Raw genomic sequence first — 15,945 nt, forward strand, 5'->3', positions numbered from 1 at the left:
TTCCCACGGAGGGAGGAAAAAGGGGTCGCGGAATGTTTTTGAGCCACGCGGCAAAACTCTGACCTGTAATTAATATGTCCGCTCTTCCTGCCAAGTTATTTGCTCGGATCCCCCTCAGTGCATGACTTTTGATCCGACCAAGTGTATTTTTATAAAAAGGTCACAGCATGTGCACCTTAAGCACGCTTCGGACAACACTAGGCCAGATGCATTTGGCAGTTCCTCAATACATTCAGCAACTCAAGTTGGTAAGACACTGTTACTTGAGTTAGGAGACACTGTAACACGAATGTCCATTTCTTAGTACAGCATTAGGGAGTCAGGCAGCACTGGAGTCAAGTTTGAATACAAATGATTGGTGGGCTGAACGGAGCCCTTCCTGTTCTGCTCTAGCATTTCAATATTCTTAAACTGATCCTGGCAGTAAAACCGTGAAAGGTTTGAGAAAAAAAAAACATAAAAAAAGGTCTCCACTGGAAGCTAATTTTCTTACCTTGCAGATTCTGTAATGGCAGAGTCATGATGCCTCCCGCCGCGGCTGCTGCCACCAGGCCCTGTATGTTGGCAGTGGGCAGAGAGAGGACAAGGCCCTGCTGCCCACCAAGATGCCCGCCTGCATTGAAGGGGATGAGGATGGGCTGGTTGAGGCCGGGCGTGCCTCCAGACATCACCCCACTCACAGCAGATGCCAGATGCTGAGCCACTAGTAGAGACTAAAACAACAAGTCACACACATACACACAGACATTATAAATTGTACGTATTGCATGTAGTAACCAATTTACTTCTATTTACAGACATGTCCTGTATCTGTTGAAAGTAAACACCAGCACACCTTCTTCAACATGATGAGCTGCTGGTTAGATGATCAGACCAAATCTCACCAAACAAGGAAAGGTTGAGAACCACTTCTGTTGACCCTATAAACTCGCCAAGTTAAAGCGTTATGATTATGTTTGATTTCCAATCTTTAGCATCCTAACATTTTTGAGTTGCTGAGTACAACTGTAGTTTTGAATCAAATGTGATCAATAGTTTATTGAAAATGCATACAATACTTTACTACATGTTACTTTCCATTAATTGAAATGATGCAGTCTAACCTGAACAGCACTGAACCCAACACCGTGTCCAAAAAGCTTAACAATTGCACATACAGAGGGGATTTTCTTCCTCAGCATCAATCCAGGAGGCTTTATTCTTCTCAATACAACAAGAGTACCTCCGTTGGCACCCGTGTGGTGTGACAATGTATATATCTCTCGATTTCAAAAGTGTCAGCACTTTCTCTCTACCATCCCTGCATCACCAGAATCACATCAGCGATCCGACGCATTACTGGGGTGGGGGAATCACCGGAGGGTGTGTGTTCTTTGCATCTGAAGAGCACTTCAAATGGATCCTCTCAGCCAGGCAGAGTTTTATCATGTGTGGCCATAGCTGCGTTTGCGGTGGGATAAATCTAGATGTGGCATTTTTACTCTGCATACACTGCAAGTAGGCAAGATGGGAAAAAAGAAAAAGAGTCCAGTAAGATTCCAAAATTTTGCAACCAGCATTACTGAACCAGAACTTCTGCAATAGTCATTTTCATCAGTAAGATATTTTATGTCAGTTGTCCACTGCTCCCCGGCTGCCCACTGCTCACTAAGGGTGATGGTCAAAAGCAGAGGACACATTTCGTTGTGTCACCGTGTGCTGTGCTGTGTATCACAATGACAATCACTTCACCTTCACACAACAATCTCTCCCCGTGACTCTTTATTGGAGGAACAGCTTCCTGTTCATCTGCACTGGCCAGCATGGAGGCCTTGCTAACAGGTCCTGTCAGCTATCTCCTTGTGTTCCTGCGGCCAACGTCTGCAGCGGGCCGAGCCCTGAGAGGTGGTGGGCGCTGGTGCGAGGGGGAGAAGACGACACCTCCTCGCGTCCAAGCAGCGGTTGCTGTGGTGACAGCTGTGTCACTCTGATAACCCGCAGAGGGGCAGGGAGCTCGCAGCAGTTCCGACATAATCATGGCACGAGGGCCAGCGAGCGAAGAGGATGGCGCATGGGCTGAGGCAGGGGTCAAAAGGGACGACAGAGTGGTAATGCAGGGGTGCAGGGTGAGCGGCGCAGTAAAACAGGGTTTATTTTAAAGAGCGAGGTCACGCTGCTGTTCTTAGATGCCGCCGCCGCTGAAAATGACCAGACGGGCTCTGCATTTAAACCAGCACAAAGTCCCTGGCCATGAAATAGCATCGGGTGAAACATTTCATGGCCGATTAAGTTCCATCGTGTTGGACAATGTTCAGACAAAAGCACTTTAATCATGGCTTTAAAGTAATTTCATTTTAGCTTGAATTCTGCTAAACCGTAAATTGAAAGACTATGGGCAGTACTTTAATGTCACAAAGACCAGGGTGAAAAGACATTTTCAACACATCTCACCACATTTTCACGGCATGGCTTCTTCATCACCAGAAAGTAAACATGCTGCATTGCTGTGTGGGTAGTTATTTCCGTCTCTCTGTGCTACAGCTGAATAGCAAGCTGTCAGTTTTCTTTTTGATAAAGCAGAAGGCGTTTTGGAAGCACTTCCTTGTTCGCTTTAATTTGTCTCCAAGACCCAGCCGATGTGTGCTCTCTACAGGACCATATATGATGTTTTGTAAATGTTAATAACATCTGGAATCCCTTAAACATTTTAGAGACCCACTGAGCCAACATGGCTTGACCAATTCTCTGTGGAAACATGTAGTATGCATGCATCTATGTTTTTGTACAGGCATTAAAATCAAAAACCTTCAAAGTTTTGGTTTGTGAAATAAAAAACTCTTGTTGTCTCTAAACATAACTATAACATAACAAAAAAAGACAATTAATCCCCCAATAAGACAACAACAAAGGGGGTGGTGACAGGCCAAATGACACACGTTTAATCTTTGCTGTTTCAAGTGAATGTGATGACTTCTTAAGACTCGTAATCAAAGGCAGACTTTCAAGGCGCTCATCCTTGACTCAAAGTGACACAAAGGATGACAGAACAAGGAAGATGAGAGAATTAAAGGACAACATCACGTCAACCGTTGCTACTTCATGTTTAATTACAGGCCCATGGTGCAATGCATGCTAAATGAGCATATCTGTGTCATTTATTAGAATTTTTACATGTATGAATGGACGTTGACAGTGGTGTAAGTGAGCCGACTGCCAGGGGATGCAAAACATATTTCAATGCAAACTGACAAAAAACTAGTAACATTTTTTGGTTATATTACATTTATATGTGTAAAAATGTAATGCATGTATTGAAGGTTGGTAAATATTTTGTGTACTGCTGCGATGCCTTGGTGCCCCTGGGGTGATCAGGACTTTTACATGCCACAATGTTTGTCTAGCGTTGTATAGTTCTAATTCTGCTCACAAACTAGCTGTGTTTTCCTGCCGATGAGCCAAAGTTTCATTTAAAAAACATTTTTTGCTCCATGGATGCCAAGCTTCTGTGCTTCCCTCACCTACCTGTGTGGAATGACAACTGCAAAAATATTAGCAGATTGTTTGACTGTCTGATTGATAATTGGTAAGTTAGATATGTGTGCCGAACAGGTTAACATTTAAAACTTTCTTCTGCACCAACGGTGGAAAAGGCGGCCCACCATCAGCATCACTTGCCGTCTTTAGCCAATGTGTTGTGGTGCTGTGAACATTCCCTAAAAAAGGGTCACAACAGGAAAAAAATAAACCTAATCTTAGACTATATTTTGCTCAGTAAAGGTTGTGACAGTTTGTGAGACGTTAGCACTTATATGAGAATTCCCAACTTCTGCCCGCTGCCTTCTCTTGTTAAAAAAAACTCAAGTGTCAACTCTACTGCTTTCATATGTGTCAGAAATATAAAACGCATTCCCACAACAAGGCGTGAGGGCCGGAGCTGTCCACATTAGGCCATTAATGGCTCGGAGAGATTTCCCATCAGCCCTCTCTCTGTGCGACAGGGCCGGGGACAAACCGATCTGAACCCCACCGTGGCTGTGAAATGGGATCCTGGAGCATCAAAACACCATAATGGCTTAGCTGCTCTCAAGTCAAACATGCCCCCTTTCGCCACCGACGGGCTATTTCTTACCAAGTTATTTACCCGCTTGCCCCCAGTTGTCCGACGCAGCGCTAATCGCCACTTGCTGGGGAATCCGAAGTATATTCAAACAGCATTTCAGGTGACTTCTAAGGTGTCCCTGCACAGGGGAAAACTGATTATAGTGCTTCCCGATAAGGCTGGCAGTGAATCGTACCTGACTGGCACTTGCGGACTGACAGCGGACGCCACTGTGGGAGAAACGCTCTCTTCCCGGGTGCCCTGCTCCGAATCAAAAGAGAATTGCGCCCCTAAATGGTGTTAGGGGGCTGAAAGGGGGTGATATAACAGCTTTGTGTCACCCCCATCAGGCCGAGGGACAACGGGGAGTCTAGTCTCACGTCGGGATAACTGCCCACATGGTGATCCAGTTTCATAATGGCTGCACGGACAATATCCGGCTGCGGAGCGCAAATCCATCAAAACATATTGATCCCCAAACAACAGAATTAGCTGTGGTGTGCAGAGAGACACCACCGCTGGAAAGTATTCGTTTCGCTGGAACCGTCCTGACAACATTCATGTTTTGGAGCGCTCGTCCCGGGGAAACAACAGATGCAGACGGCTGCAGCGAGAGATTGCAGATCACTTCCTGATGCAGGAACGTTGGCTTGGTCATCCAGTGTAAATCTGGACCCAGCTGTACTCAACATTGAGACTTCATTCATAAACATTTTCTTTTCCTGCTCTACACATGCAAAATACTGAGAAAAAAAAACCCCAGAAAAAACAGAAATCCTTAGTCTAACTTGGCCTGCGGCCCGGTGTCCTGCTGGTGTTGTGGTGTTTTCTTGTCTCGGGTCAACACAGCACTCAGCTGAGGAAAAAGATCTGGAGAAAAAAAAAAGTAATGCAGCGAGAGGCGTGATTATAGAGGAGGGGAGGCCAGCGCTCCTCTGCATGATCACAGAGGCCCGGTAATGAATCGAGCGTTCATTAAACGCCTCTCAGCACCAGCCCAACGAGCCCATCACTCAGAGGACTCATTATTGAGCTGTTTACTGCTGCGTGTGTGTGTAAGTGTGTGTGTGTGTGTGTGTGTGTGTGTGTGTGTGTGTGTGTTTGAGAGAGAGCGGCATAGTCAAGACGTCCCAGGATGAAAAAAAGCCAGAAACCAGTGACTGCTCTGAAATCCTAATAAACATAACATACCACTTATGCCAGACACCAATGTCCGTATGCTCGCTGATTGCCTGGTTCCATCAGCGCTCATTATTCATTAATATAATGAGAGTGATTACCTAGGCGTGATTCTTTAGACAGCATTTCTCAGTGGTTCCTTCCTTGAACTTCAGATGTAGTTCTACTACTCGGGCAGATATGTGTATATCTAGCACTGACGACAGAAATTCACAGAAAGTGTACGCCAGTGGTCAGCATGCAAGGTGCCCCACCTGTGGTCCCATGGGATAAGCTGGGTGTGACTGACCCAGTTGGCTGTGTTCCGATGGGCTGCTGCTGGCGTCCGACTGGGCAGAGCCAACTCGGCCACCTGCGAGAAAGGGAAAGGTAGAGGAGAGATGGAGAAGAAGTTGAAGGTAGAGAAAGAATTGAAAGGAAAAAAAGGAGAACAAAGAGAGAACAAAACTGAGTTTAAGGTCAACAAAAGCTTCAAACTGATCCAAGCATTTACAAACGTATGTTCAATCCAGGGCAGATGCACAAACACACAAACACACACAGACAGGGAGACACCACAGTCTCACTGAAGGCCATGCTGTTTTGCCACTAAGCCCTCAGTGGGGTGTAAGTGTTCTGCTTAAACGCTTTATCAATACTCGCCACGGCACGCCTCACAGTCGCAATAACAACATTACAGCAACGTCCCACAGCGCTCTCATTACCCATTACCCCCCTCACCCCAGTGATGACAACAAACAGTCGGGCTAGGAATGGGCCTGTTATATAACATATAGACAGTTTCGGTGTGGACTGGGTGTGCTTTTCTTGCTTTTGAGTAGTTTATAAAAAAATTACACACCGGGCTGATATTAAAGCTATTTTATCACTTTTATCCACAGAAAAAATACATTGTCAAAACACACAAAGAAACCAACTTTTGGCTTTCATCTAATATGTGGAGTTCAACCAGTTATTTGTTTCTGCAAAAACAGGCACTGTAGCCAGTCACATAATTGTTGTTGCAGGGATATTCACAAGTTAAAGAGTTTTGAAATGAAGCCTCAAAATGAATCACAAGTGAGCCTAGTGAGTCACCCTAATAAAAGTGAGGTCTCATCAAGTCATTACTCATCAGCATTGCAGTTACACAGAACGATGAATGAAAACATGCTGAACTGCAGATGGACCCTAAAACGTCCATCCCACTCACATTAAAGCACAGAGCACAATATGAAAAGAGACCATGGCTACTTTAGATCATTCCCAATATTTGAACATGTTGCTTTTAGCTTATTTTCAAATGGGTCATATTTAATCGTATTGGTGCCCTTTCCTCATGACTGGAGACACCACCATCCTTTCTGTAAAGATTTTTTGTATAGTTCTTATTGTCTAATCTGTTATTTTTCTTCTATAGTGAGCACTGAAGTTCAGTGAAGACAGCTCCGAAATAAATCATAACAAATCAGCCATAGTATTGAACGCTCATCTGCAGCTCCCTGATTCTGTGTAAGCTCCAGTGGTTTCCGTTGCTCTACAATTTTTCTGTTGCTTTTGTGTCTTTGGTTTGTAGCTCCATGTTATCCCTGTTTTATATACATTTATAAATAAATAAATAGAAATGTCCATAATTTGACAATTGAATCATAAATTAATTGCATCAAATTATTACATCATTATTAACTGTTTACTTATATTGACATGGTCACACATGCGTCTGTTCTTATTAACACTGCACCGCCACAACACGTTATTATCTCATTTGCTCATGTTTTGGATCCAGTCTGCATAATTGGAACTGCATTTGACTGGTTAAATGAGGCATCACATTACTATTTTCAGCAGCTGATGGTGGCTTCAGTCAGCTGCTTCACTCTTCCCTTCTGGGGTAATAAATCAGCCACTTTTACTCTTTGTTTGTCCATGTGTCTATCTGGCTGCTCTTTGACCCCTGTACAAATTGATGAACACACAAACACACAATCAGTGACCACTATTTTTTTAGCGACTGCGCTGAGTTCATATCCACTGGCCACATGTGTACTTTTTAAAGGTAGAATGTATAGTGAGATCGAGACTGAGCTGACGATGAAGCTACCACATGCAACAGGTGCTACTAACAACTACTAGTTGTGTCAGACTTAAGATGTAGTTTTTCCAAAGTCTTGCCTTTAAGGCCATGGTAGGTCACACTTGGTAGACAGATGTCAAAATTTGAAAACATCTACACCCCAGGTGTCACTTTCATTCAGGGAGGGGTGTTTGTGAATCCTTTGCAGTGGAACAGACAAAGCACATTGTTCAATAAGTACACTGGCCTAGGCTGCCATGGAAAGCAAACAAGTGATTCCTAGGAGGAGGAAAACATACCAACAATCTCCATGGTAACATGCCCCCATCATTCTCACCACCACTCAGGCCTAAGGCGGGCATGCTGCTTCCTGCTAAACATGACCATTCATGAAGAACATGGAATTTGCAATTGAACAACATGCTTCTCCTGAACAGACAACACCCTGTTCAATTTCCAGATCTTGGCCTGTTTTGGAAAATGAGATTTTAAATAACTCTACATTGGATGTTGCATTATTTAGGGACAGAATGGTCAATGGACACAGCAGACCACCCCTGGTCTGAAATAAGTCACCCTCTGAAGGATAAGGTTATGAAAAGAAATCAGGCGTGATGTTGGGCCGTTTTAGTGTAATATCACACTGACTGACCGCTGACGCTCATCCACCCTCCTTTTCCTCCAGCAGTGGTTCACAACGAGAGATGTATTTCAATTCTGAAGCATTTGATCATTTAATACAATGTAAGGCAGCCCATGTACATCTTTGGGGACAGCTTATGGTGACAGGTAGTGATCATGGTTCCTTATGGGGCCTATCTGGGACAATTTCACAGCTCATTGTTTCTGCTTATACTGCTAAAGATAAGGCACCTTGTGTCATGTCATCACTGGGCAGTAGGGTGACGAGAAGCCTCTCTGTGGTTTGGTCACACACTGGGAAGCTCTGACACTCACTGTGCTGACATCATTGGGAGGGTTTCCTTGTTTTTAGCGCAATAAAAGATGTACCTAGATTAATAGTTGGATCAATTGGGATTTAATATGACAATCTGCTTTATTTTTTATTTGTAATGCATATATAACAGGCACAGGCACGGAACTGGGATAGCTGCAACCAGTAAAGCTCATTTTTAGGTAATGCCGCATGACTAAAAATATATAAACAGCAGTGATAATAGTTTATTGCCCAGTCCTTGTACATATTTATGAGCAAAAGTGTTATTTTCTACACTGTATCTTGGTAGAGTTGTAAAATCACACAAAGAAAATAATCTTGAATGACATGACATTCAGCTGCAGTATATGAAAAGAGTGAACATAAACCCCTATTAGACCAGTACAAAGGCCAATACATTTTTATATGTGTGTCTATAACAAAGAACCTGGCCTCCACAGTCACCGGACCTGAACCCAATCGAGATGGTTTGGGGTGAGCTGGACCGCACAGTGAAGGCAAAGGGGCCAACAAGTGCTAAACACCTCTGGGAACTCCTTCAAGACTGTTGGAAAACCATTTCAGGTGACGACCTCTTGAAGCTCATCGAGAGAATGTCAAGAGTGTGCAAAGCAGTAATCAGAGCAATTGGTGGCTATTTTGAAGAAACTTGAATATAAAACATGTTTTCAGTTATTTCACCTTTTTTTGTTAAGTACATAACTCCACATGTGTTCATTCATGTCTTCAGTGAGAATCTACCAATGTAAATGGTCATGAAAATAAAGAAAACACATTGAATGAGAAGGTGTGTCCAGATATTTGGCCTGTACTGTACATATATGTGTGTGTGTGTGTGTGTGTGTGTGTATATAAAAATTCATATACACACACACACTAACCGACCATCAGGGAGGTATCTGGGGCAGCGTTCATACAAATATGTCTTTTTATGTGTCTATCTTTGCATAACTCTTGTATTTTATATTTACCTCCCTGATGGTGGGTTAATGGCTCAGAAGAGGCCCACATTTGCCCTTTTGAAGTTAGGAATCCAAAAATGCTTGGTGGCTATAGTGTGTTAATGTCAGTTTTGAAAAATATGATCTAGTTTTCTGCCATTAAAAGACATTGGGATGTGCTGAATAAGTGCAATAAAGGGGAAATTCTTCACTGTGTAGGATAATGAGACTGTTGCTGTTTTTATGCTGCTACTTCAGCTGACCAGGCGGGATGCACTTAAAAAAAGTCTGACAACATTTTAAAAGACAAACACACACTCCCCCCACATACACACACCCCATCCACAGGCTGCTTCTCTCCAAGCTCGACTGATTCTGTGTTGCATGCACGGCTTGGGCTTTCATTAATGCCTGCAAGATGTCTGTGTGATGCGAGTCTTTGAATCCACATTCTGCTTGACAACTCCGCTACTCTGTTGCACCTTTTCATTGTTTCTCTCTAGCTCTCCATTTTATCAATTCTCACTTGATGCCACAGTACGGCGCACATTATAAATATTGTTTGTGACACTAATGAATGGCTTTTCATATTGAGTTACTTTTTTCTCTCGCAAAGAAAAAAATTGGTGGCTCAAAGAACAAATAATATCAGTTGTAACAATGCAATGCATTATGAATGAAGCGCTGCTGAGGATTTGGGGCAGCCCTGAAAGACTTATGTCTTTTGCACAATGAGAATCTAGAACTATGATCTAAGAGCAACTGTTCATTTGTGCTCTGATTCAGCTCCATGGCTCGGTATCAATTATAAGTGATTTTTTTGCAGGGTTCAGACAGCAATCAGCGTGAAAATATGTTACCCTGGTATTACTTTGTGTTCACGGCATGTCTTTGTACCGAGAGGAACTGTCATGCCAGGCAGGGTTGAAGTGAAGGAGGCGCATACGCTCGACATCGTGAAAATGAGTGAACTTTTAATAAACAGAATAGAAGTGGCGCAATGGCAAAAACATAAACTCAAAAGATATAACACAGCATAACAAGGACAGCTTCCCATCCTCAGTGCCAGACATTTAAAGGGGGTGATTACAACCCTTGCATGCAATTCATTAGGTGTCGTGAGCACCTAGACATCAAAGAAACACACTTTAAGGGCTGCCCTTTCTCAAGGTGTGATTGCATATTTGAGACGTTATTTGTCTTTGATCAATACACCCTAATGACCATGCACACACTCTATGTCTGTTCTAGTTTATTCTTCAACTAGTTCAACTGGCCTTTAAGATAAATACAGTAAAGACCCTGTGGTGGCTATATTGTAAATGACTGGGAAAGACTTCAGTTTATCTTTCCTTTTAATTAGATTTTCCAATTTACCAAATAATTTGACTGACGTGGCTTTTTTTATGGCACTGTGAATTCAAGCTGTGTGAAATTTCTACATGTCAAAGGTGTCACAAATTTGCTAAATTATGAAGAAATACAGATTTTTTTGCACCCCCCAATCTACATATTCATCAGTGGAACAAAATTTGTAACACAGAAGTCTGTGACTGTTTATAATTACTACTAGTAAATTAATTCTGAGAATGAATCTTGCCTGACGTTCCGAATCAAACATAATCACTTCCAGTTCACCACACGTCAGTTCTAATAATTCTCTAAGATCTCTGAAATGTGTCTTTACAATGACAAAACATGTTATGGCAAATGCAAGCAAATGAGACATCAAAACGCCGAGCGCACCGGGTTCTGTGTCGATCGCTGAATGAGAATGGCATGCCTAATTAGCATATTTCCCACTTTCTCAGTATCAAAAGTGAAATAACAAAGGGTCGTCGTTGGCGTCCTGTCCTAATCAAAAGAATCACTGTTGTATAATTGATGAAGGAATCCGGATGACAGAATGCATGACAATATAATGTATAAATTATGAGGCCGACGTGCCCAGATGGATCTGGCGTAACTTTGTCACTTCTGAATATATTCCACCTGATAATGACTGCAAGAGCCCCTTTATTGAATGAGAGCAAGCTGGATACCCTTGCAAATAATCATGAGCTTAACACATTTAGCGATGATGGGTGAGAGAAATCAATAATAAATAAATGCACATGGTTTTTCTTTCTGCCCCTGTGGGTTCGATGTGATACTTTTATTTATTCAGCAAACAAAATTAAAAAGCTGATGGAGGGGAACTGTCCTGGGAGTCCGTGAGCAATTGCTTTATATTACTTGATCTTTGTGTTCTCTGTTTATTAAAAGGAAATGTCCCTTAAGTGGATTATATTTAGGACAGCGAGCTTGCACACCCATCAGGAAAAATAATAATGAGCCCCGGACCTAAGGCAGATCCGTTAAATAACACTCAAGAGCATTGACACGTGGAAAAGTCTCCCTCTAAATACGATTTAGGGAGGCCTGCACCCTCATGGGGCCGAGCTGCCGTATCAGTCCTGCGGTGGATTTGAGGGGCGGTTTTCAGCGGGTTAAAGATACAATGCTCAACCCCTTAGTGAAGGCAATAAAAGTCTCAGCACACTGGCCTGTAATGGTTCCAGCAATACAGGACTTGTCAGCTCTGACAAAGTGGCCGAGGCCGTCCAGGCCAGAGGTCCCGGCGGTTCTTTTTTTAACCTCTCCGTCTCAGAGGACAGGAGGGGAGGAAAAATGAACGGCTCAAATCCGCGATCTCAGATCCTTCTTGCTGCCGGTGACGGGCCCAAGGCGGCGGCGTGTGGCGCAACGCGACGCGCGTCCTTGAAAATGCGCCAGGTGAAGAATGGCGAGCGCGTTTGTATTATCCGTGAAGGAATTTACAAGTTTATCACGCCTTGCTTCCGCAAGGGCTCGCTGGTGTTGAGCAATATGGCACAAGCTAATCTCCGTCATCGCTCTCTCGTTTCCACTCGGGCAACGGCAGTTCGTTTTGTTAAGAAAACACTCCTGCCGCACCAGAGGCAGTGGAAAGGCCGCGGCTCCACCGGCAGTGACACGGGAGGCTGCGGCTTCGGGCAGACAGGGACAGTGGGACAGGGCGCGGCACAGCAACGCACGTGGCCGTCGTCGCACAAACACAAATTTAAAAAAAAAAAAAAAACTCAACACATTGATCAACTAAGTGGCAACCGGCGAGGTGCTTTCAGACCAGGCAGCCGGACAGGCGGCTCTCCGCCGAGTGCAAAGAGTGCGCCTTAATTGACCCCGTCCTTGGTATGTTTCAATGCGGACCGCCACCCCCAAGGACACGATGACAAAACAATTACGCGAGACTTTGTTGAGCGATCAGCATGCCACCTCCTCCGACAAGCCTGCTTTACCAAATCGACATTAGGAACTAAATGGGCCGCTATTGAGGGCTTTGTGCGTGCGAGTTTTGCTTTCGCCCCGAGTGCATTTATGAATCAATTTCTGCCTCCATAAAAGGGGGCTTTAACACTTTAGCTATTTTAGTGGAAATGCATTATATCATAAGTTGTCAAATGTGGGCAAGTGCAAAGACGCAGGCTTTTCAAAAAATCAACACGGCTAAAACTACCCAGAAGCCCTCCCTACCTTGGGCTTTTAAACCACTCTTTTCAGCCCGAGCCTCTGAGAGCTTCTTTGTGTCACTTTATTTGCTTTATTTTCTGATTTCGCTCTTATTGACTATAATCTATTATGAAGTAGCCGTCCCATTTCAGTGCGTTGCGTTGATTTTATTTTCTCGGGCGAAAATTAAGTCCAACATTTTGCAATTTCAGAAAATGGAGAAAGATTGGACTTCACAATCTTACATTGAAGGCGCACATTTTTCTGATTAAGAATTTCGGTGGATCACTTCACACCCTCATCGTTTCAATTTAATACATCTGACAACCGTATATCTCAGCTTTACACATGCTGCATTCAAACCTAATTTTTCCGGGGCTCTGACTCCTGACTTCAGAGGTCTTATGCACTTCGACAAAAGTAGTTGTTTGGTTCTGGAGGATTCCACTACAGGTCACAGCAAATGTGGCAAAATATACCATCAGCACCACTCCCACTCCCACTGAAAATATGAAGTTCTCTCACTTGTTTCTATTTAACACTGCAGTTTATTAGTTGTAATTTATCTTCAAGCTATCGGACCCGTGCTACACTGTCAATAAGGCTAGGGCAAGAAGTACAACCCACAGACCAGATGTTATAAAAGAGGTTTGCTAATATTAACTGTTATGATGCCCATGATAACTGTGTAAAAGTTTTACTTTTCTAGCTAACATCACAAGCCTATTGCCAGTGCAACAGCAATAAAAAAGCAATGTCAATTTGACTTTTGGGACTTTAACCTGGGTGTGTGAAAACGCCCCGATATTTTAGTTATAACTCTCTGTATATTTGCCGGATTATAAAGAAAAAATTCTGAGTTAATGGCTAGATGCGTTTTTCTATCCACAGAAATGACAGGTCACATTATACGGCAGGTTAAATTCTGTCGATAATCTAACAATTGTGTTTAGATTGTCTCCCCATTGATTGGGCTAATGCGGCTGAAAGGCCGCCGTGGGTTAGCAGTGTGGCCGCAGGGAGAAGAGAGGCCGTGGGGGATGAGCAACGTGACCAACAGACCAGCATAAACAGAGATACGAGGATGAAGTGATGGAGGAAAAAGAAGGGACGAAACCTGGAGAGAATCTACAGATTCCGCCGTAATGTTACTGCTAAATTGTTGCGGTGTTTAGCCAAGATTAGATATAAATTGTCTGTTTAAATTACGAGCCTCACTTTAACCTTTTATAGGCTTTTCTGAGACACAAACACGGCATAAACACATCACAAATGTACACTGTTGAATTTGGTCATGTAGAAGCAGGTCAATGAGGTGAACTAATTGCTCTGAGAGCCAGGCGAAGAATGAAAGAGGAGCACTGTTCATAATACATCATACATTATACTGCACTGTTATATTTTTTATATTTTTTTCTTCGTGGTAAATGGTGTAAATCTATGCATTTTAATTAGTTAAATTGTTACCTATTTATTGCAAACGAGCAGTGGTCACCTCTCATGTTAAATCTGTGGGGTCGCAACTTGATCTTACATTGAACTCAAAGAGTCCATGTGGATGTAATGTGTCATGTTATTAAAACAGAATAACTTTCCAGATTTTTTTGCAGATAATATATATGCATTAAATTGTATTAAACATTTTAATTAGTGCCCCCAGGATTCTGTAGCTGGGGGACAGGCCGAGAAAGAGAGATAGAGAGAGGGGGTGTGCACAGGTGGCCTTCCCGATTGACTGCCATCAACACCCCCGTCCCCGTGGATTAATTAATCCGAGCGAATGCTTGAGCGGCTATAAGTCTTTATATGAGGCGGTTGATGCAAAGCCATAGGTACTTCGGATTAGCTTTCTCAGTTCGTTGCTCCCCAACACTGCTCTCGCCAGCGAAAATTACCGGGACGAGCCCGGCACAGGGGGAAAGAGAGACAGGGAGAGGAATAGGTGATGAGATAGGTAAGAAAGCAGGATGGAAAGGGAGACTCCGAACAGAGACAGAGGAGGTAGATGGAGGGGAAGAGAGATGAAAATGGCCAAAAAGGAGGGAGGTCCGTCTTTTGTGCTTTGAGGGACTGGAGCGCCTGGTGCATGGACACATCTGTGGAAGACTACCCTTCTCTCAGCCTCGGGCAATGTCAACTCGATTACCTCGGGGTTGAAAGAGACAAATACCAATCCAGATGATTCCTCATCCTTTTAGGCCATCTGTAAATCCTGGAGTTGTGGCGTGAGTTGTGCGAGAAAGCTCTAACCCTTTTAGGAGGGGAGGCTGGAATGCTGAGGTCGTCTACCTTTTCTATTGATGCTTGGCTCTTCTTAAATTACTTTAACCATATTTGAGGTAAATGGGATTCTGCCTGCTGGCCCCCATTGTCCCTGTCCTGCAACGAGGTGCTTCAATCCCTCCCTCCCTCTTTCAGCTCCGTCTCTTTTTGTCATCTCTTTCCCCCCGTGTCGGCACCTCTGTCCATCTTCCTCAGCATCGCTCCTTTTTTTAAAAAGCCTCTTTCATCCAGTTCCGGTTCAACTTACCCACAAACAAGCAGTCACCGGGCCTTCCAACAGGCAGTCAGTTGTACCTGAAACCTTTTCTGACGCAGTGGTCAGTGTTCTCTAAAAATGTTCCAAATAAAATACAGGGCTTGTTTAGGCAGGCTGTGCCCTCGTCTTTGTGCAGAACCATAAACTGATGACTGTCGTCACCCCCCGAGGGCATCCGACCCCAGTGCCTCCAAGCCTGTGCCCCACTTTCCCCTGAACCACCAACTGGCTGTCCCTCTTCTCCACTACCTGTCCACTCCACCCACTCGCCTATTTCGATTATTTAGATCAACAAAACTTTGGAAAGTTTTTGATTTAGTTAAAGTTTTGCTGAATTCCAGTTGCTTCAAAGGTACTTCAGGTGGGACATGCTTATCGATGACTCTGTGAGCAGAACCTGAAATATTCAACAAAGTCCATTATTCCAAAATGAAGACAAGTTTTTCTGACATCAGTCAATGTTGGGTGGAAACTGGGAATTGCAGAGAAAAAGTTTTAAAAGGCTTGACTGGGACTACAGTTTGTGTGTTTTTGCCTTTATTAAAAGTGGCAGCTGCCTAATTCCTTTCCGATTTTAAAACTTGAGCACATCACACGTCAGTGAACATCCAGGAACGCTACTTGAAAAGAAGACTCCTTCAAACGCTCCTCAGACGGCAAACTTCT

General features: G+C 43.6%; 1 protein-coding gene across 1 annotated transcript in view; it reads right to left on the reverse strand.

Annotated features, from left to right (window-relative positions):
* The window catches only part of pou6f2 (POU class 6 homeobox 2), a 78,651-nt gene that overhangs the window by 52,706 nt on the left and 10,000 nt on the right, over positions 1 to 15,945 (reverse strand). The window contains exons 2-3 of the mRNA XM_028969593.1: positions 5,512 to 5,609; positions 494 to 713 (exon numbers count right to left, since the gene is read on the reverse strand). Coding sequence (XP_028825426.1) covers positions 494 to 713; positions 5,512 to 5,609 — 318 coding nt within the window. The remainder of the gene's footprint in view (positions 1 to 493; positions 714 to 5,511; positions 5,610 to 15,945) is intronic.

This window comes from Denticeps clupeoides, chromosome 2 (assembly GCF_900700375.1).
Source record: "Denticeps clupeoides chromosome 2, fDenClu1.1, whole genome shotgun sequence".
Classification (NCBI taxonomy): Eukaryota; Metazoa; Chordata; class Actinopteri; order Clupeiformes; family Denticipitidae; genus Denticeps; species Denticeps clupeoides.